This window comes from Pteronotus mesoamericanus, unplaced genomic scaffold, assembly GCF_021234165.1.
Source record: "Pteronotus mesoamericanus isolate MK-2021 breed Mesoamerican mustached bat unplaced genomic scaffold, CSHL_Meso_final contig_25, whole genome shotgun sequence".
In the NCBI taxonomy this organism is placed as follows: Eukaryota; Metazoa; Chordata; class Mammalia; order Chiroptera; family Mormoopidae; genus Pteronotus; species Pteronotus mesoamericanus.
Window position 1 is genome coordinate 32,183,335 of NW_026555105.1, and position 23,785 is coordinate 32,207,119.

At 37.4% G+C, this 23,785-nt stretch overlaps 1 protein-coding gene across 2 annotated transcripts in view; it reads right to left on the reverse strand.

The window, feature by feature from the left end:
- TASP1 (taspase 1) overlaps positions 1-23,785 on the reverse strand; it is a 305,001-nt gene that overhangs the window by 161,701 nt on the left and 119,515 nt on the right. For both annotated transcript variants that reach the window (XM_054574067.1, XM_054574068.1), the window contains one exon: positions 7,438-7,557. In XM_054574067.1, coding sequence (XP_054430042.1) covers positions 7,438-7,557 — 120 coding nt within the window. The remainder of the gene's footprint in view (positions 1-7,437; positions 7,558-23,785) is intronic.

Consider the following 23,785-nt stretch of genomic DNA (forward strand, 5'->3'; position numbering starts at 1 on the left):
TAGAAAGTTGTGAAGCATGAGCCGAAACCAGGCATTCATATGGATAAACTACTGTTAACAGCTTGCATGGGCCTGGGGTGGCACCTCAGTGGATCTCCAAAGTGGGGCAAGCAGTGTTAGCTAGGTTGATAGAGTCTCAGATATGGCACCTGCCTGCCAGCGCTGTGGAGAGTGGGTTCAGAAAAGGAACAATGGCCTCTGCCGACCTTTCTGTTTGGGAGTAAGCTGTTCCCCAGCCCTCACTTTGATGCCAGACACTACAATTCTTTCTCATATGCCACTGGTACCTATAAAGCTGCTACTCCAGTGCTGGAACTCAGAGGGAGTAAGTCTGAGTAAGTCTGTGTGTGGGTTTATTAAGAGAAACTGATTGGGACACAAGAAGTTTCTTCAACCAACTCAATCCTCACTGTTTTTTTAACAGCCATTAAGTAATGAGGAGTTATCATCCTGACAAGTGAATGTGGGTTGGGAGAACTGGCATAGTGCTGGTACTCCTTGCTCCGGAGATATCCCTCCAAATTATTATCCAATACATGTGAGTGTAGCATCAGCCTGTTTCACATATCCACATATCAGCCCCACCTACCAGTCTGGATGAATTAGGTTTTTTTAACCCATAGTTGAGGGCTTCCATTCAAAATACATTTCTGATGTTTCTGAGTGACGATTATTCTATAATTTAGTTGTAATTTTGATGTGGTTGTGCAAGGTGAGTCATGCTTACATATGCATCCATCCTGACTGGAAATCTACTTTTAGCACATTTATAAAATAGTCTTTGCTTTAAAAAACACTGACTACAAGATGGAGGAGGAGTGAATAGAAATCGCACGGACTTCTTCCCAGGACCAATCTGGAATTACAACTAAATTGTGGAGAAATCACCTGGAAGAAACAATTGTACAATAGCAAGAGAGGAGCCTTATAACATCAGACAGACAAAAGAATCGGCTTTAGAACAACCTAACTGGTAAGGAGTGAGATAGAAACTTGAGAAGAAGGGTGGGGCACCCACGGGTGGCAGCACCCAAAGGATACTGAAACGGCAAGCTGGATTCCCCTGAGAAGAGCGGGGTCTAGACCATAAGCAGGGATCTATAGTCTACCGCACCAGAGCCCAAAAGGTAAACAGCTAACAGCCAGCTGTGAAAAGTAGCAGGGTTGCTCTCTGCCAAAAACAGGCATCTGGAGACAAAAAGAGTGGCTTAAAGAGCCATTGCATAAATTTTAATTTGCTGCCACTTACCCTGGACTCAGGCAAAGGCGGGGACAGAATACATTAGAGACATCTGAGTAGAGACTGGGGAAGGAGGTTTTGGGGAGAGAACTGAGGGAATAGCCTGCCGGATCCTGGTGCTGACTCATCCCCAACACAGCAGTAGACGTTCTGCTCAGGCAGACCACTGTCCTGAGCGCCAACAGCATGAGAGGACACAATAGCGCTGCCCCCAGCAGGGACTCTACCCTGGACAGGTAGTGCTTAAGCCTGACTGCTGAGTACAGAGTAGAGTCAGATAGTAGATCCCTGGTTAAAAGGGAAGCAGAGTGGTCTAGACATCTGCTTGATGAGGGACTGGAGATGGAGGTTTTGGGGAGAGAACGGAGGGTAACAGGCACGATCTTGGTGCTGACTCCTCCCCAGTATGGCCCCAGCCATTCTGCTCAGGCAGATCACTCCCCTGGGCAACAGCAGCGTGAGAGGACAAAAGAGCCCCACCCCCAGGAGGGACTCTGCCTGGCCCAGTGGTGCTTAAGCCTGACTGCTAAGTACAGAGTGGCGGTCACACATAGTAGATCCCTGGCTAAAGGGGCCAAAGTAGTCTACATAGACTTGAGAAGAGTTAAACAGAGGCTTTGCAGAGAAAACTAAGAGAGTAGCCAATGGGATCTCAGTGCTGACTCCTCCCCTGTATGGCAGTAGCCATCTTGCCAGGCAGAATGCTGAAGCAGTAGCAGTATGAGAGGACTCAGTAACCCCACCGCTAGGAGGGACTCTTCCCCACCCTGTGGTGCCTAAGCCTGACTGCTGAGTGCAGAGTGCCTAGATTAACAACTGAAGGAGACAGCCACTGACAGTGGATTCCTGGAGGTCTCGAACAGACTGACATGGGTCAGAGGTGGTCAACATCTGACATCATCAGAGGCAGATTCAGAAAGAAAAAACAGTGGTCACCTACAACAGAAGTTCACACCACAAGGAGGAGGTCAGCCAGATCAATTTAAGAAGCAGAAGTAAAAAGAAGAGTCTCATAAATAATAGGAAGCCAAACACCCCCCAATTAAAGGGAAAGGAGGATTCCCAGAAGGAGAACTAAATGAAATAGAAGCAAGTAAACTGTCAGGCATTGAGTTCAAAACAATGGTTCTAAGGAAGCTCAATAAGCTCAGAGAGCTCAGAGACAATTACCAAACACTACACAAAAACTATGAAGAACTTACCGCAAACCATATAAGCATGAAAAACGAGAGAGAAACTATCAATGAGAGGCAAGGGGAAAATAAGAATATAATTTATGAATTGAAGAACACAGAGGAATCAAAAGCAGGCTAGATAAAGCCAAGGATCAAATCAGTGAGCTGGATGGTAGATTGAGGTAGAAAAAAGCTTCCAGAAAGAGCAAGAAAGTGAAAAAAAGATTCAAAAAGAATGAAAAGGCGTTTAGGGAAATGCAAGAGAACCTGAAACGAAATAATATCAGTATAATGGGGATACCAGAATGAGAAGAGGAGGAGCAAGGGAGAGTAGATTTGAAAAAGTAATGATGGAAAACTTCCCTAATTTGAGGAGAGAAAAAGCCACACAAGTCCAGGAAGCACAGAGGGTCCCATTCAAGAGGAACCCAATGAGGCCCACTCCAAGACACATCATCATTAAAATGGAAAATACCAAAGACAGAGAATCCTAAAGACAGCAAGGGAGAAACAGGTAGTAATATACAAGAGGGCCCCAATATGGCTAGCAGCTGACTTCTCAACAGAAATACTACTAATAAGAAGGGAATGGCAAGAAATACTCCAAGTCACGAAAAGCAAAGGCATGCAACCATGAGGGCTCTACCCAGCAGGGCTCTCAATTAAAATGGAAGGTGAAATAAGGGATTTCCCAGACAAAAGAAGGCTAAAAGAATACACTTCCACCAAACCAGCAATGCAAGATATGCTAAGATAAAGAGTGAGAAAGAGAGGAACACAGGTACAAAGGGAAAAAATGAAATAAGTACCTATCAATAATAACTTTAAATGTAAATGGAGTAAATGCCCCAATAAAAAGACACAGGGAAGCTGAGTGGATAAGAAAATATGATCCACACATATGTTGCCTACAAGAGACCCACCTCAGAACAAAGGACCTACACAGACTGAAAGTAAAGGGCAAGAAAAAAATATTCCAAGCAAATGAACAGGAAAAAAAAGCAGGGGTAGCGGTACTTATATCAGAGAAGATAGATTTCAAAACAAAGGCCATAAAAAGAGACCAAGAACGACACTTCATAATACTCAAAGGAACAATCCATCAAGAAGACATAAACATTGTAAACCTCTATGCAACCAACACAGGAACACACAAATATATAAGGAAAACCTTGGAAGACTTCAAGAAAGAGATAGACAGCAACATACGGACAGTAGGGGATTTTAACACCCCACTGACAACAATGGGTGGATCTTCCAAACAAAACATCAACAAGGAGATTGTGGAACTGAATGACACATTAGATCAAATGGACCTAACTGCCATGTATAGAACCTTTCATCCCAAAGAAGCAAAATACACATTCTTTTCAAATGCACATGGAACCTTTTCAAAGATAGATCACACGATAAGACACAAAACAAGCCTCAACAAATTCAAGAAAATTTTAATCATAACAAGGATTTTCTCAGACCACAAGGGCTTGAAACTACAAACCAACCTCAAGGAAAAACCACAAAAACATTCAAACTCATGGAGACTGAAGAGCATGCTATTAAACAATGAATGGATCAAAAATGAGATCAAAAAAGAAATCAAAAAGTTTCTGAAACAAATGAAAATGAACACACAACAGTCCAAAACCTACTGGACACAGTGAAGGCAGTCCTGAGAGGAAAGATCACGGCAATACATGCCTACCTAAAAAAGATAGAAACATTTCAAATAAACAACCTAACCCTACAGCTTCAAGAACTAGAGAAACAAAAACAAAGCCCAGAGCATGTACAAGGAAGGAAGCAATCAAGATCTGAGCAGAACAGAATGACACAGAGAATAAAACAACAATTTAAAGGATAAAGGATCAACAAATCCAGGAGCTGGTTCTTTGAAAAGATAAACAAAACCGACAAGTCTTTAAGCAGACTCATCAAGGAAAAAAGGGAGAGGACTCAAATAAGTATTAGAAATGAAAGAGGAGAAATAACAACTGATACCACAAAAATACAAAGAATTGTAAGAAATCACTATAAACAATTATATGCCAAGAAATTTGCAAACCTTGATGAAATGGACAAATTTTTTGAAAAGTATAATCTTCCAACACTGAAGGAGGAAGAAATAGAAAGCTTGAACAGACCGGTAACAGCTGGGGAAATTGAAGCAGTAATCAAGAAACTCCCGGCACACAAAAGTCCAGGGCCAGACAGTTTCACAGGAGAATTTTACAAAACATTTAAGGATGAGCTAACCCCTGTCCTTCTCAGACTATTCCAAAAAATCCAAGAGAAGGGAAGACTCCCAGACTCTTTCTATGAGGCCAGCCTCACCCTAATCCCCAAACCAGATAAAGACCCTACAAAGAAAGAAAACTACAGGCCAATTTCGCTGATGAACATAGATGCTAAAATCCTCAACAAAGTATTGGCAAACCTCATCTGGCAATCAACTGGGATTCATCCCAGGGATGCAGGGATGGTTCAATATACGCAAGTCAATAAATGTAATACATCACATAAATAAAAGAAAAGACAAAAACCACATGATCATTTTGATAGACGCAGAAAAAGCATTCGATAAGATACAGCACCCATTTATGATCAAAACACTCAGCAAAATGGGAATAAAGGGGGAATACCTCAACATAACAAAGGCCATATATGAAAAACCTACAGCCAATGTCATACTCAACAGGCAAAATCTAAAGGCTTTCCCACTAAGATCAGGAACTAGACAAGGTTTTCCACTTTCACCACTTCTATTCACCATAGCACTGAAAGTCCTAGCCACAGTGATCAGACAAGAAAAAGAAATAAAAGTCTTCCAAATTGGAAAGTAGCAAGTAAAACTGTCACTGTTTGCAGATAACATGACAGTGTACATAGAAAACCTGATAGACTCCACCAGAAAATTACTCGACCTAATAAGTGAATTTGGCAAAAGAGAGGGATACAAAGTCAATATTCAGAAATCAAAGGCATTTTTGTACACCAACAATGAAATATCAGAATCAGAAATCAAGGGGAAAAAATCCCATTTGCTATAGCAACAAGAAAAATAAAGTACTTAGGAAAAAATTAACCAAGGAGGTAAAAGACCTGTACTCAGGAAACTACACAACACTGAAGACAGAAATTAAGGAATACACAAGTAAACAGAAGCATATACCATGTTCATGTATTGGAAGAAATAACATCCTCAAGAAGGAGAAGGGTCAAATCAAGGAACATATATAAAGGACACACAGACAAAGCAAAAGTGGGAAAGAATTGAGAGTGGGAAAGAATTGAGAGTGGGAGGTGGGGTTAGGTGTGACAGGGGAAAGTGGTGGTGGGAATATGAAGACAAATGTATCCGAACAATAAAAAAATAAAATAAATTTGCTTGTGCATTTTTTTTGCTTATGTATTTTATTACATTCTGTCCTGATTGTCAAGAACAGTTCTATCTTTCGTCTGAATTTTACATTTTTCCAGACTAGGTTAATTACATCTTATCCAAGCAAAATAATCCAATTAAGCAATTGTATTTGCCTGTAAATACCTTGACTCCTCGTCTCCTCACCCCTTCCTGAGTTTTCATCTCTCACAAACAGTATTTTCTTAAACTAGCCAAGTGCAGCAAATAAACATTTAAGTTTTACATAAGTATTTCTTTTTCCAGGATAGTCTTCTCTGCAGTGGCAGAATGGCTTAAAGATTGTTTGACGTAATAGTCTGCTAACATAGTCCAGAGCTATCCTTGATTCTGTTGTTGCTATTTTGCTAACCAAAACAAACAAAAAACAGTGAGAAAATCATAAGAACTGGAATGGTATAAAGGTAGCTCTGCTGGCTTTTCTTTCTCCTTCTTTACAAAGGCATCCAAATCCAATATGCCAACCTTTGTTTCCTTACTCCAAACTTGACAAATGCATGAGAATTTCATAATGTGGAAAAATACCATGATGAGACAAAGACCTTTTTATAATGAGTTCAAAGCATAGTACACATGTTGAGTAATCATTCTCCATAAATTCCCTTGTATAGTAGGCAAAGAATTGCACAAAAGTAACTATTTTTCCCTTCCCTTTCTTCTGAGGAGTGTAAGTGGTTTGTCCACAATAAATGCAGATTACGGAACAAGACTTGAGGCTTTGCAAAGCTGTCCATGAATCAGATCACTCTGTTGCAAGCATTCTCTAACCACCATGTCCAAAGCAACGGTAACACCGACTCTTTTTCAAACATGAGAAACAAAGTGCAAAGAGCAGCCACGTAGTGCTCTCTATGTAACATGGGATCCAAACACTGAGCTTAAACACACCCTCTGCAACTACTTTAACAGATACCATGAGGGTGTCCAATTCATTTGTTCACTCAACAAATATATTAAGCACATAGAGCTTACTAGATAAAACAGACTGTTAAATTTCATTCTCAGTATAGTACTAAAGGTTGATGATAGGGGGTGAGGGTGGGGAAAGGGACTGAATATGTGCAAGTGAAATGGAAATAAGTCAGTTGCACATAAATTAGACCTCCCTTATATCTAGATTTCTTGGGTATCATAAGTTGGTGACCTGAAATACTGGTTAGTCTATAAAACAGCTGAAATGCTTAATCAGGAGAAGGATTTAGAGGGTCAAAATATCCCTTGCATGGAAGAAATACAAAAATGTAACTAAAATCATTTCCCACCTAAAGAGCAAACAGCACTACAGTGAGGTAGTGCTTCCTCTTAAAGAGAATGACATTTACAAAGAAAGAAAATGGAAATCAACACGTTTATTAAATGTCAACTAAATGCCCAGCCTACTGAAAACCGTAAAACACTGGATTATCAATGATGAAGATCAGAAAGAACTCTATTACTATGAGTCAATTTTTTCAGAAAGAATATTGAAAAGGTTTTTGATTGATGTGTTATAAAGCAATGGTGTTTTTTTCCTATGGAAAAAAATGTCTCTATGGTTTAAAATGTGTGACCTAGAAAATTCCATGTTTTAATTTGAAAAACTACTTTAAAAACCTCACAATTACCTGCCCAACTCTTCCTGGATGTTTCAAGGCCAAGCCTCCACTGGAGACAGCAGCAGCAACATTCCCTTCATGGTCCACAACCACAGCTCCCACCGTGTCCAAAGTGCCTGAGTCGTTCTCCTGTAGAGAAAAAGTAGCATAAGCACTTACTAACCATGATGTAAGACAATTTGATAGGACTCCATAGTACTTTTTACAAAAATCATGACATAAAATCTGAGCTAATCCTTAAGGGGAACATTCAGCAATCTCCTACAATTATCTATTACCAAGTTACCATTTAAATCCTGTTCAAGTTAAAATGTATTTTCCACAGAAAAAATCCAGAACAAAAGTTTTTTTCCTCATAATAAGCTTACCATGCCTTTCTAAGGGAGGGGGGAAAATTAATATGATTTTACAATATATCACAGTGCCTTCTTACTCCCAAGAATTAAGTTCATAATTGAGATTTTGTAAAGGAAAATATCTGTGGCATAAGTGAAATGCCATTATTAGTATTTTAAAAATGCTATATGCAAATTTCTAAAAGTAAGTAATAGAGTCAGCACAGTAGAGAATGGCATTTACAATCTCAGAGTATACTATGCTGTAATTTTCTTTTACACTTTTTGGCCTGTGAGAAACTTTATGACAAGCCCTCTTCTTTACTTTATCAATAATATGCTTCCTAATTGCATATCAGAAAATTTTATGTCTTTGAGAAGCATCTTTGTATTTCTCTGTTTTGTCCCAGGTCCCACTTGCTTAAGACACTTCACATGTAGTGACTGCAAGCAGCTATCTTCCTACCTTGAAGGTTTCTGGGTCACCTGTGCAAGACAGAAAAACCTTATACTACTGGATAAAAATCAGAATTAAGGGAGGCAGATAAAAGGTGTCATGAAAAAAATATGTCTTTTATATATATTAATAGCAGTCAGTTGTGATGGTGTTCTCAACATTAGGACACTGGTTTTCAAACTGTGCTCCAGAACCCAAGATCCCTATCTACATTCCCACCCACAAAGATAAATTAAAAAGCCAGATTTAACTCCAGATTCAACAAGAACAGCTCCCCCTCCTGTATGGTTTATGGTCACACTACTGGTAAGACTTCATCTGCACTGAGGAATCGCTCCCTAAGAAGGTTTTGAAGAGCAATCCCCAGAACAGTCAATGAGCTCCTACAACCACCTCAGAAGCTGAGCAAAACTAAAGGGAGTTTTGAAACAATGGGAGCAGAAGGCAAACAAAAGGTTTTTCCTTAAAGCAAACTGAAAAATTCAGAAGGAGAGTATGGCACAACAAATATTGTCTGCTACGAGGAGATAGATCTAGACATTTACATTTCTTTGGTTCTTTCTCTAAATTCTAATTCCTCTTAAATATACTGATATAATATAACAGTACTTACATTGATGGAAAAAGTATAACTGACTGAAATGAATGCTGTATTTCTACTCTCCCTTTTAACCATACCTGGGAGAAGCCTTGCTAATGGACCCACATGGCCATCTACCAAAATACCATGGTTCGGCTGGTGGCAGGGTGCGAGACCTTCAAGGAGAGTGTCCCAACCTGAAACTCTCTTTCATTCACTCTGTTTCATTTTGCACACAGCAGACATTCAGGACATAATTATACACCAATTAGGAGGAAATAAAGCATGTCTGTATCCCTGGTGTCACGAAAACAAGGCTAGTTAAGTGATGATAGGTGTCATGCCATTCTAATGTCAGGACCTCAGTCTTTCATCTCCTTTTCTCAAGATTCAATTTCATGCAAATTCAGAGGGTGCTAATATCTTAGGGAAGATTTACCAATAAACAGGTTTGGTGATTTGCCATGGACAAATTAAAGTTTGCCTTCTTTGGTGGATAAGATGAAAGTATCAAAGAAATGCATTAGAACATAATTTATTTTGGTTTTTTTTTTCCTTTTTGAAGTATATTAATTATGCTACTACAGTTGTCCCATTTTTTTCCTCCCTTTTATCGCCCTCCACCCTGCACTACCCATCACAACAGCATCTCCCCCATTTAAGTTTATGTCCATTGGTCGTACATATAAGTTCTCTGGTTTCTTCATTTCCTATACTATTCTTATCCTCCCCCTGTCTATTTTGAACCTACCATTTGTGCTTCTTACTCCCTGTACTTTTTCCTCTATCTTCCTCCTTCACCTCCCTGCTGATAACCCTCTATGTGATGTCCATTTCTGTGATTCTGTTCCTGTTCTAGTTGTTTGATTAGTTTGTTTTTGTTTTTAGGTTCATTTGTTGATAGTTGTGAGTTGTCATTTTACTGTTCACAGTTTTGATCTTTTTCTTAAATAAACTCCTTTAACATTTCATATGATAAGAGCTTGGTGATCATGAACTACTTTAACTTGACCTCATCTGGGAAGTACTTTATTTGCCCTTCCATTCTAAATGATAGCTTTGCTAGAAAGAGTAGTCTTGGATGTAGGTCCTTGCCTTTCATGACTCTGAATACTTCTTTCCAGCCCCTTCTTGCCTGCAAGGTTTCTTTTGAGAAATAAGCTGACAGTCTTATGGGAACTACTTTGTAGGTAACTGCCTCATTTTCTCTTGTTGCATTTAAGATTCTCTCTCTGTATCTTTAATCCAGGGTAATGTGATGATAATGTGCCTTGGTATGTGCTTCCTTGGGTCCAACTTCTTCGGGACTCTGAGCTTCCTAGGCTCCCTGGAAATCTATATCCTTGGCCATATTGGGGAACTTCTCCTTTATTATTTTTTCAAAGTTCTCAGTTTCTTCTTCTCCTCCTCCTAGAACTACTATATTTTTTCAAAGAAGTTTTCAATTTCTTCCTTTTATTCTTCTCCTGGAACAGCTATGATTTGGATGTTGGAACATTTAAAGTTGTCCCAGAGCTTCCTAAGCCTCTCATTTTTTTGCATTCTTGTTTCTTCATGCTGTTCAGGTTGAATGTTTATTTCTTCCTTCTGCTAAAAATTGAGTCCCAGTTTCCTTCCCTTCGTGTGGTGCCCTGTGTATTTTGCTTTATTTCCCTTTGCATAGCCTTCACTTTTTTCTCTATCTTGTGACCATACTCAACCATTTCAGTGATCATCCTGACCAAAGTTTTGAACTCTGAATCTGACAGGTGGGTTATCTCTTTGTCACTTAGTTGTAATTTTTCGGAAGTTTTGATCCGTTCTTTCATTTGGGTCATATTTCTTTGTCCCAGTGCTCCTGCTATGTTAGTAAGGGGTGTAGCCTTAGGTATTCACCAGGGCGGGGCAACCCATGTCACTCCATTATGGTGCTATAAGTGGGGGAGTGCTCAGAGAAGGAACCATGCCACTTGCTAGGCTCTCCACCAGCTTTCAGTCACTTCCCCAGCTACCCACAGCAAAATTGGGCCCTTCTGGTGCTGGTTCCCAGGTGGGTGGGTTTGTGTATATTCTAGGACCCTGTGGGTCTCTCTAACGAACTCTTCAATGAATCTGGTAGTTTCTCCCACTGCCGCAACCCCCACAGGTTTTTACACCCAGAGGTTTTGAGACTTTATTTACCCTCGCTGGAACCCAGGGATGTGCAGTCTGTCTCACTACCCAGTTGTCCCTCCCAGTTTATCCTCAGGCAAATGTGACACTGTTTGGAAATCCAGCCAGTGCCTTGACATACATCTTCACCACCCCAGCTGCCCATCTCTGCCCATCTCTGCCCCTCCTATCAGTCTGGAAGAATTTTTTTTTAATATTTAAATCATGTTTATTCTATTAAAGTTGTCTCAATTTTTCCCTCTTTGCCGTCCTCTACCCATCCCACCTCGCCCCCCTCTCCCACAGTCAATTCCTACTCTCGTGTCAATGTCCATGGGTCATTCATACATGTTCTTTGTCTAGTCTCTTCCCCTTCTTTCCACCATTGTCCTCCTTCTCCACCCCCTCTGGTCACTTTCAGTATGCTCCATTTTTCCATACGTATAGTTCATTTTGTTGAATAGATTCCACTTAGAGGTAAGATCATATGGTATTTGTCTTTCACCAACTGGCTTATTTCACTTAGCATAATATTCTCCAGTTCCATCCATGTTGCCATAAAAGGTAGGCATTCCTTTTTTCTTTCCTTTTTTTTTTAAATACAGATTGATTTTATTTATTTATTTTTTTAAATATCAAAATCCATTATAAAATAATAAAATATTTAAATCCATTATAAGGTCTCAGCAATTAAAAAAACATGACACCAGCACAGAAATAATCAAGTAGATCAATGAAATAAAATGAGCATTCTAGAAACAAACATATATATCTAACAATGTAATATATGATTAAATTGATATTTCACATCAATGGGGAAAATAAGGCTTATTCAACAAATAAGGTGCATGGACCACTATTTCTTGAAATAAAACAAATATAGAGCCCTCTTTCACACATTATACAAAAAATATTCAGGTGAGTTAAAAATGAGTATGTATAACCTAAGGAGCTTTAGAAAAAAATAATGTTTTTCATACCCTGAAGTAAAATATTCAAAACCAGAAGCTATAAAGTAAAATATTGACAATATGACTGTATTCAACATTTAAGACTATACAGTAATACACATATAAAAAAGTTAAAGGACAAGTAATAGAATAGGAAAGTATTTGCAACATGTCTAAAAAAGAGTTAACAGTTTTGTTCTGTTTCTTTTTAGGGAAAAAATTCTACAAACAGTAAAAAATAATTCATAAAGAATATCAAAAAGTCATTTAAACCTTTTGAAAAATAATAGAAATAGGCAAGGTATATACAAAAAACAGGTTTAGTTTCAACAAATAATAAAATAACAAAATAACACATCTATGTCACAATCAGATTAATAAATATTAAAAGTATTGGTAATATCAAGTATTGGTAACTGTGAAAGGAACTGGGTATTTATAGACTGTTTTTCTTCATCTTCTTAAAGCAGTCCCTTTAGCATATCTTGCAATGCTGGTTTGGTGGAGGTGTATTCTTTTAGCCTTCTTTTGTCTGGAAAACCCCTTATTTCGCCTTCCCTTTTAATTGAGAGCCTTGCTGGGTAGAGCAGTCTTGGATGCAGGCCTTTGCTTTTCATGACTTGGAAGATTTCTTGCCACTCCCTTCTGGCTTGCAGTGTTTCTGTTGAGAAGTCAGCTGCTAGTCGTATTGGGGCTCCCATATATGTTACTACCTCTTTCTCCCTTGCTGGCTTTAGAATTCTCTTTGTCTTTGCTATTTGCCATTTTAATGATGATGTGTCTTGGAGTGGGCCTCATTGGGTTCCTCTTGAATGGGACCCTCTGTGCTCCCTGGACTTGCAAGACTTTTTCTCTCCTCCAATTAGGGAAGTTTTCCGTCATTACTTTTTCAAACAGGTTCTCTATCTCTTCCTCATCCTCTTCTCCTTCTGGTATCCCTATTATATGGATATTATTATGTTTCAGGTTGTCCTGCATTTCCCTAAATGCCTCTTCATTCTTTTTTAGTCTTTTTTTTTTTATTTTCTTGCACTTTCGGGGAGCTTTTTTCTACCTTGTTCTTCAGCTTGCTGATTCAGTCCACAGCTTCATCTAGCCTGCTTTCGATTCCTTCTACTGTGTTCTTCAAATCAGAAATTGTACTCCTCATTTCCTTTTGTCTCTTATTGATAGGTTCTATGTCCTTTTTTATGCTAATATAGTTTGCAGTAAGTTCCTCGTAGTTTCCCCATAGTCTTCTGAATTCTCTCTGAGCTCACTGAACTCATCGAGCGCCCTTAAAACAGCTGTTTTGAACTCAATATCTGATAGTTTACTTGCTTCTATATCATTTAGTTCTCTTTCTGGGGATTCCTCCTTTCCCTTTCAACTGGGGGGGGGTGTTTCTTTGTCTTCCCATTATTTGTGAGAAGACTCTTCTTTTTTGCTTCTGTTTCTTAAATTGAGCTGTCTTGATTTCCTGACTTTGTGAACAGTTTGAGAAGAAAAGGAGTTGGCTCTTCCCTAAATACTTGGTAAAAGTGCCAACAAAGCCGTCTGATCCAGGCCTTTTGTGTACCGTGAGTTTTTTGATTACTGCTTCAATTTCACTAGTTGTTATCAGTCTTCAGGCTGTCTGCTTCTTCTTGATTCAGTTTTGGAAGATTTAATTTTTCTAGAAATTTGTTCTTTTGACCAGGTTGTCAAATTTCTTGGCATATAGTTGTTTGTAGCAATGTCTTACAATCCTCTCTTTGTCTTTAAATTTTGCCACTTTAATTATGATGTGTTGGAGTGGGTCTTTGGATTCCTCTGTATTTCTGTGGTATCGGTTATAATTTCTCCTCTTTTGTTTCTGATTTTATTTATTTGGGTATTCTCTCCTTTGTTTCTTCAGGAGTCTGGTTAAAGGCTTGTCAATTTTGTGTTTTCAAAGAACCAGCTCCTGGAGAACCATCGATGCTTTTAATTGTTCTTTTAGTTACTATTTAATTCTGTCTGATCTTGATAGTTTCTGTCCTTTTACTTGCTCTGGCCTTTGTTTGTTGTTGTTCCTCTAGTTCTTGTAGATGTGGGGTTAGGCTGAATATTTGAGATTTTTCTCTACTTTAGATAGGCCTGTATTGCTATGATGCCCTCTCAGGACTACATTTGCTGTGTCCCATAGGTTTTGGGCTGTTGTGTATTCATTTTCTTTTGTTTGCAGAAACTTTTTGATTTCTTCCTTGATCTCATTGTAGACCCATTCATTATTTAAGAGTATGTTATTTGCATCCATGAATTAGAATGGTTTTGTGGTTTTCCCTTGAGGTTGGTTTCTAGATTCAAGCCATTGTGATCTGAGAACATGCTTGATATGATCTCAATTTTCTTCAATTTTTACAATCTTGTTTTGTGTCCTACCATGTTATGTATTGATGACAGTGTCCACGTGCATTAGAAATGAATTTATATTTTGCTTCTTTGAGGTGAAAAGTTCTGAGTATGTCAATGAAGTCCGTTTGATAGAGTGTTGTTCAATGCCACAATATCCTTTTTGATCCTTTGCTTGGAAGATCTATCAATTGTTGACACTGGGGTGTTAAAACCCTGAACTATGAATGTGTTGCTGCTGATGTCTCTCTTAAAATCCCTCAAGATTTTCCTTGTATATTTGGGTGCTCCTATACTGGGTGCATATATGTTTATAAAGGTTATATCTTCTTGATGGATTATTCCTTTCAGTATTATGTAGTGTTCTTCTTTGTCTCTTTTTATGGGCTTCGTTTTGAAATCTATTTTGTCTGCTATAAGTATTGTTACCCCAGCTCTTTTTTTCATGTCCATTAGCTTGGAATACTTTTTTCCATCCCTTCATTTTCAGTCTGTGTGGATCTTCTGCTCTGAGGTGGGTCTCTTATAATCAACATATATATGGGCTATGCTTTCTTATCCATTCAGGTACCCTATGTCTTTTGATTTGAGCATTTAATCCATTTACATTTAAGTTTATTACTGATAGGTACTTATTCACTGTCATTTTCTCCCTTTGTACCTGGTGTTCCTCTCTTCCTCTTCCTTTTTTTCTCTGTCTCTGTTTCTGTCTCTTTAATCTATTAAGGCAGTCCCTTTAGCATCTCTTACAATGCTGGCTTGATGGAGATGAATTCTTTTATACTTTTTTTTTTTCTGGGATACTCCTTATTTCACCTTCCATTTTCAATGAGAGCCTTGCTGTGTATAGCAGTCTTGGTGGCAGGCCTTTGCTTTTCACTGCTTGTAAAATTTCTTGCCATTCCTTTCTGCCTTGTAGTGTTTCTGTTGAGTAATCAGCTGATATTCTTATCAGGGATCTCTTGTATGTTACTAGCTTTTTCTCCCTTGCTGCCTTTAAGATTCTCTCTTTGTCTTTAAATTTTGCCACTTTAATTATGATGTGTTGGAGTGGGTCTCTGGATTCCTCTTGATTGAAAATCTCTGTGCTTCCTGGCCTTGCATGCCTTATTCTCTCATCAAGTTAGGGAAATTTTCCATCATTACTTTTCGAACAGATTTTCTGTCCCTTGCTCCTCTTCTTTTCCTCCTGGTATCCCTATGACATGGATATTATTATGTTTCATGTTATCCTGCAGTTCCCTTAAACTCCCTTCATCCTTTTCAAATCTTATTCATTTTGTTGCTCTGTCTGGGAATGTTTTTCTACTTTGTCCTCTAGCTTGCTGATTTGATCCTCTGCTTCATCCACCCTGCATTCAATTCCTTCTACTGTGTTCTTCATTTCCTCCTGGCTCTCATTGACAGTACTATGTCCTTTTTCATGCTGATGTTGCTTGCAGTATGTTCCTTGTAGCTTCTCTGGAGTTCCTTGTAGTTCTCACTGAGCTCAATGAGAATCCTTATAACCATTAATTTGAACTCAATGTGTGATAGTTTGCTTGCATCAATTTCATTTAGCACTTTTTCCTGGGATTCCTCCTTTCTTTTCTATTGGGGATTGTTTCTTTTCTCTCATTTTAGGTGACTCTTCTTGTTTGTTTCTGCTTTTTAGATTGATCCGCTGTGACTCCCTGTCTTCATGGTGTGAATTTCTGTGGTAGACACATGGTATCCAGTTGTGCATTCTCCTTGACCTCCTGAATTTGATGCTCTTAGATGCCCTTTATGCCGTTTATATGGGCTCCCTGGTTGTAACTGCGTTTTGGTTGTTATTGGGTTGTGTTTTAGTGCATCCTTCCCTCTGGCTGGCTGACAGTCACTCCACCCACCACATCTTGTATGCTGTTGTACAGGTGCTGTCAGAACAAAACCACAAACCCCAGGAAACTAACCCACCCCCACAAAAAATAACAGCCACCCACAATCATACTATCAACAGCAATTGAGCCAGTATTAATAAAGGTATAGATTAAGACTATTTTAAGAAAGGAAAAATGAATATGAGATGACTACCTGAAAGAAAAGTGATTTTGACAGCAGAGAGTGAGGAGCAATAATCAGAGTAGGTAATAGAGACAAGATGAAGAGAGAATCAAAGTAAAATTTATATTGTAAATAAAAAAGGGAGGGAAGGAGGAGAAGGGAATGGAGTTAAGAGAAGGGAAACGTATAGTATTAGGTTTAAACAGAAGGTAAAAAAATATATATATAGTGAAAGAGAGAAAAACAAATAGGAACCAAACTGGAGAAAAAGATCCACTACAGCACTATCAACAACAAATAAGCAAAGATTAATATGGATGGGATGGGTATATGAGGGAGAAAGGAAAAAGAAGAGAAAGAAAAGAAAAGAAAGCAAAGGAAGGAAGGGAGGGAAGGAGGAAAAAAGAGAGAGAGAGAAAGAAAGAAAGGGCTTAAGAGATGTCTAGAGGAGAGAGAAATGATTTTGATATGATAGAGGAAGAAGGAATGCTAAGAGTGAAGAATGAAAACCCAGGCTAAGACAGGGAAATATTAAAATATAAAATGAAAAAGAAAAGGCAGGAAGAATGCAAAATGGAGTGGGAGACGGGGACAGTAAAATTTGAGATTTGAAATACAAAAACAGGTAAGATCTAGAAATAAAATTAAAGAAACGCAACCACCACCACCATGTCCACAACCAACGAGCAGAGATTGATAAAAGTGGAGAGAGAATGAGGGTGTTTTAAGAACAGGGAAAAAATGTGAAATAACTAATGACAAGAAAAATGGTTTTGACAGGCTGCAGGGGGTAGAAATAGTAAGAGTGCAGAATGGAAACAAGTTATAGGAAGATAGAAAATAAAATTTAAAATGAAAATAGGAGAAAAAAGGTAAAATGGTATAAGAAAAGAGACAAGCAAAATATGAAATTTGAAACACACTATAATATAAAAACTAGTAACCTAATAGGCACAGACTTAAAGGACAAGAAATTAATGTTAAAAAGCTGTACAGGAGAGAAAATAATGCAAATCATGAAGAAGACCACAGTAGAATTCATCTCAGAATCTAGTGTTTACTATTGACTTCTCTTTCTGTATCTACCCCTCTTGATGTTAGATGGAGTCCCAATTTGGCCCTAGGCAGCTTGTTTGAAACTACCAGTGATTCACAGTCTGTGGCTGTCTCCTTCAGTTGTTAATCTAGTCAATCAGTAATGTTTGCTGAAATGGTTTCTTCTGTCTGTCCGTGGTTATAAGGCTTCTTGCTAGCTATTGTTCATTTGGTTATTCTGTATGATTTCTCTATAATTTAGTTCTAATTCCAGACTGATCCTGGAAGGAGATTAGTGTAGCTTCCACTCACTCTTCTGCCATCATGGATCCTCCAACAGAGAATTTTTTAAAAAGCAAGAAAAAAAGAGTTACCTACAGGGGTGTTCCCATAAGACTGTCAGCTAATTTCTCAACAAAAGTATATTAGGCCAGAAGAGATTGGCACAGAGTTTGCAAAGTGATGAAAAGCAAGGACTTACAACTAAGACTACCCAGCAAGGCTATCATTTAAAATTGAAGGACATAAAGAGCTTCCAAGATAAGAAAAAACAATAATAGACCTCATCACCATCAAACCCCTATTACAAGAAATTTTAAAGGGACTTCTTTAAGGAGAAAGAAAGAACAAATATAACTATAAACAATGAAATGGCAAAAACTATATAACTATCAATAATCACTTCAAATGCAAATGAATTAAGTGCACCAATCAAAAGACACAGGGTAGCTGAATGGATAATAATATAGACCCATATATACGCTGTCTATAGGAAAGAAACCCACTTCAGATTGAAAAACACACACAAAGGAATGAAAAAAGATATTCATACAAACGATTTTTTTTAAAAGCTATTGTAGCAACACTTACATCAAACAAAACAGACTTTATACAAAGGCTATGAGAAAAGAACATTACATAATTATAAAGGGAGCAACATAAGGATATAACCCTTGTAAATATTTACACATCCAAAACAGGAGCAATTAAATACATAAAGCAAAAGTTGGTGGATATAAATGGAGAAATTGACTATTATATAGTGATAGTACAGAACTTTAACACACCATTGACAACAATGGATAGATCTTCCAGACAGAAAATCAATGAGGAAACAGTGGCCTTAAGTGACACATTAGATCATATGTATTTAACTAATATTTTTAGATCTCACCCCAAAGCAGAAGAATATAAAATCTCTTCAAGTGAACATGAAATATTTCCCAGGACTGACCACATGTCAGGCAACAACACGAGTCTCATCAACTTTCAGAAGACTGAAGTCATATCAAGTATATTTTCTGACCACAATTATAGGAAATTAATAATCAGGAAAAAATAAAAAGCACACAAACACATGGACATATTACTAAACAATGAATTGGTTAACAACGAGATCAAGGAAGACATCAAAAGGTATCTTGAGACAAAAGATGAAAACGTTACAACCCAAAATGAACGGGAAACAGCAAAATCACTGCTAAGAGGAAAATTCATAGCAATAAACAAAAAAATCCTCAAATAATCTAAATTTACACCTACAGGAACTGGAAAAAGAACAACAAAGATCAAAAAGTGACTAGGATGGAAATAATATTTATCAAAATGGAAATAATATTTATCAAAATGGAAATAAATGGAAGAATCCATAAAAACAATACAAGATCAATGAAACTAAGAGCTGGTTCTCTTTCCAAAGATAAACAAGATTGATAAGCTTTTAACCAGACTCATAAAGACAAAAGAAAGAGAGGATTCAAATAAATAAAATCAGACATGAAAGAGAAGTGACAACTGGTACCACAGAAATATAAATGATTATTTTAAAAAATACTAGTTATATAATCGGGGAGAAATGAATAAATTCCCAGAAAGATACAATCTTCCAAGACTGAATCAAGAAGAAACAGAAAATCTGAGCAGTGCGATTTTAACAAATGAGATTGATTCTGTAATAAAAAAATTCACAACAAAAGTCCTAGACGAGATGACTTAAATGTGTCAATTTTACCAAACACTCAAAGAAGAACTAACACCATCCTTCTCAATCTATTGCAAAAAATTCAAGAGGAGGGAAGACCCCAAAGCTCATCTTACAAGGCCAGTATTGTCCTGAATCTAAAACCTGACAAAGACATGATTTAAAACAAGACAATTATAGGCCAATATTACTGTTAACACAGATACAAAAATCCTCAACAAAATGTTAGTAAACTGAATTCAGCAGTACATTAAAAAGATCATACACCATGATCAAGTGGGATTTATGTCTGGAATGCAAGTTTGGTTCAATATCCACAAATCAATTAACATGATACACCACATAAAAAAAAAAGACTGCTAAAAATCATATAATCATATCAATAGATACAAAAAAAGCATTTGACAAAATCTAGCACCCATTGGTGACCAAAAAAAAAAAAAGCTCAGCAAAATGGGAATAGAGGAAGCATCTCAACATAATAAAGGCTATATATGACAAGCCCAGAGTTAACATTATACTCAATGGGGGGACAAAGAGGGGAGTAGTGGATAAAAGTATTTCTCTTAGATCAGAAACAAGACAAGGAAGTCCACTTTCACCACTCTTACTGAACATATCAATCAGAAAAGAAGAAGAAATAAAAGGCATCCAAATTAGAAAGGAAGAAGTAATGATATTATTACTATAATTGGCAGATGGCATGATATTATTTCCAGAGAATCCTAAACATTCCACCAAAAAAAAATATTTGAACTGATAAATGAATTCAGTATGTAGCAGGATACAAAATAAATATTCATATCAGTTGCATTTTGATGCACTAATATTGAACTATCATAAAGAGAAACTAAGAAAACCCCATTACAAATGAATAAAAAAAACTAGTAATAAATTTAATCAAAGAGGTAAAAGACCTGCACTCAGAAAATTGTATGACACAGAAGAAAGAAATCAAAGAAGAAACAAATAAATAAAGACATATATCATGCTCATGGATAGGAATAATTACCATTTTTAAATGTCCATGCTACCCAAAGGAATCTATAGATTCAACACAATCCTATCAAAATACCAATGGAATTTTTCAAAGAACTAGAGAAAATAATCCTAAAATGTATATAAAATCACAAGGATCCCTCATAGGCACAGCAATCTTGAAAAACAAAACTGGAGGTATAACACAACCTGGGATCAAACTATACTACAAGACTATGGTAATCAAAATAGCATGGTACTGGCATAAAAACAGACACATACATCAGTGTAACAGAATAGAAAGTTCAGAAATAAACCCACACCAATGTGCACAATAATATATAACAAAGAAGGCAAAAACATACAATGGGGTAAAAACAGTCTATTCAATAAATCATGTTGGGAAAATTGGACAGATACATCCAAAAAAGACTAGACCACATTCTTACACCAAATAAAGAATAAACTAAAAATGATCAAAGACTTAAATGTAAAACTCAAAACCATAAAACTCCTAGAAGAAAACATAAGAAGTAAACTTCAACATTTCTGTTAGCAATATTTTTCCTAAAAAAATCTCCTCAGGCAAGGAAAAAAAAGAAAAAATAAATAAATGGGACTACATCAAACTAAAAAGGTTTTGCACTACAAAGAAAACCATAAAAAAAAACCAAAATGCAACCTACTGAATAAGAGAAGATATTTGCTAATGATACATCTATTAAAGGATTAAAACCATAATAAGATTATCAACTCACACCGGTCAGGATGACTACATCAGTAAATGCACAAACAATGACTGTTGGTGAGGATGTGGTGAAATGGGAACCTTTTGCACTGCTGATGAAGATGCACATTGGTGCTGCCACTATGAAAAATATATGGATGTTGCCCCCAAAATTAAAATAGATCTACCAATGACCCAGCAACTCCACTTCAGGGTATCTATATCTGAAGAAACTCCAAACATTAACTTGAAAATATACATGCACCTCTATGTTCACTGCAGCATTATTTATGAAAGCCAAAATGTGGAAGCAACCCAAGTGCCCATCCATAGACAAGTGGATAAACATACACACATATATGTGAATGTATAATACATATAAAATGGAATATTACTTATCTATAGAAAGAATGAAATCTTTCCATTTGTTATAACACTTATAGACCTATAAAGTATTATGCTAAGTAAAATAAGTCAAAGACAAATACCATATGATTTCACTTACGTGGAATAAAGAACAAAAAAACAAACAAACAAAACAGAAACAGATTCACAGATGCAGAGAACAAACTAATGATTGACAGAGGGGAGGGAGGCTGGGGGTGTGGTGAAAAAGGTGCAGGGATTAAGAAGTACAAATTGGTAGTTATAAAATGGTCACAGGGATATAAAGTACAGGATAGGAAACAAAGTCTATAATATTGTAATAACTATGTATGGTGCCAGGTAGTTATTGGGGGATCGCAATTAACATAATTGTCCTGCCATTATTCTGTACATCTGAAACTAATATGATACAATATTAAAAGTCAACTGTAATTGAAAAATAAAAATTTTAATAATACCCCCCAAAATAAATATATAAATTTTAATAAATTATAAAAGTTAGAAATGTTTAGATTTGTACATGGTAGGTTAACTTCTTACCTTTTCTCTCAAACTAAGTAATCCTTATCCTAAGCCTTTTTCTACCATAATATTTTAATCTTCTTAGTATGTCTCATGCCTAAATTTGTTAAGTCTTTAAAATTATGCTCTCAAACTGGGCACAGAGCTCTAACAGGTGGTAGATTAAAGAAAAAAAAAAGGAGGGGGGTGGGGAAGTCACCCATCTGATGCCCATTGCTATAAACAAGGTTTCTTGAAAACTGACAAGATGTCTACTCTTAAAAAATGCCTAAGCTAGGACTTCCAGCCAAGATGGAGGCATAGGTAGCCAAACTTTGCCTCCTTGCACAACCATAAGAAAGATCACAACTAACCTCGAAACAAAAAACCAGAACAGCCAGAAAATAAAACTCTATGAAAATCTGACAACTAAGGATTTAAAGAAGATATATTCATCCAAATGGGTAGGAGGGGCAGAGAAGATGTGGTATGGTGGCACTGAGGCAGCAGCAGCCAGTGAATGGACAGTCCCACATTCACATGTGGTGGATAAAAACTGGTAGAAACACCTGGGGAGCAAGTCATCTGAGCCCCAGGCCAGACTGAGCAGCCTGGGGTTCCCGCAACACAGAATGAAGCCTCATAAGCTCTGGCTGTAAAAACCAGTGGGTATTGGGGAGGTGGAAGAAACTGCCAGTGTCTCAGGAGAGTCTGTTTAAAGAGCCCCCGTACAAGAATGCATGCAAACCCACCAGGGCAAAAGCTAGAGGGGTGCCAGTCGCATATGGGAAGTGACTGGAAACCAGGCAAAGGTCAAGCAAGCAGCACTGTTCCCTCTCCAACCCCTCCCCCACATAAAGTGTCACAAAGAGGCTAAGCAGTTTGTCCTGCCCTGGCAAATACCTAAGGCTCAGCCCCTTACAACATAACAGGTGCTCCAAGACAGTGAGTCGAAGCAGCTTTACGTAATACCCTAAAACTCAAAGCGGCTTTACCTAAGACCCAAAAACGAACATAGGGAGGCCACCAAATTGAGGAGACTAAGAAATATGGCCCAAATGAAAGAACAGATCAAAACTCCAGAAAAAGAAGTAAGCAAAACACAGGTAGTCAACCTATCAGATGCAGAGTTCAAAATCCTGGTGATAAGGATGCTCAGAAAATTCACTGAGTACAGCAAACACCTAAGGGAAGAAATGAAGGCTACACTAAGTGAAATAAAGAAAAATCCACAGGGAACCAAAAGTGAAGTGAATGAAGCCAGGGTTAAATCAACAATTTGGAATATAAGGAAGAAATAAACAGTCAACCAGCACAGAATGAAGAAACAAGAATTCAAAAAAGTGATGAAAATATAAGACTCTGGGACATCTCCAAAAGTACCAGCATCCAAATCATAGGGATGCCAGAAGAAAAAGATGAAAAGCAAGAAATTAAAAACTTATTTGAAAAAATAATGAAAAAAAGCCTTCTCTAATCTAGTGAAGGAAATAGACATATAAGTCCAGGAAGCACATGGAGTACCACACAAGATAGACCCAAAGAGGACCACAATAAGACACATCATAATTAAAATGCCAAAGGTTAAAGATAAAGAGAGAATTTTAAAAACAGCAGGAGAAGAGAGTTACCAACAAAGCAGTTCCCATAAGACTATCAGCTGATTTCTCAAAAGAAACCTTACAGGCAAGAAGGGGCTGGAAATAAGTATTCAATGTCATGAAAAGCAAGGACCTACAACCTAGATTACTCTATCTAGCAAAGCTATCATTTACAACGGAAGGACAGATAAGGTGCTTCTCAGATAAGGTAAAGGTAAAAGAAGTTCATCATCACCAAGCCCTTATTACATGAAATGTTAAAAGGACTTACCTAAGAAAAAGAAGATCAAAACTACGAACAGTAAAATGACAACAAAC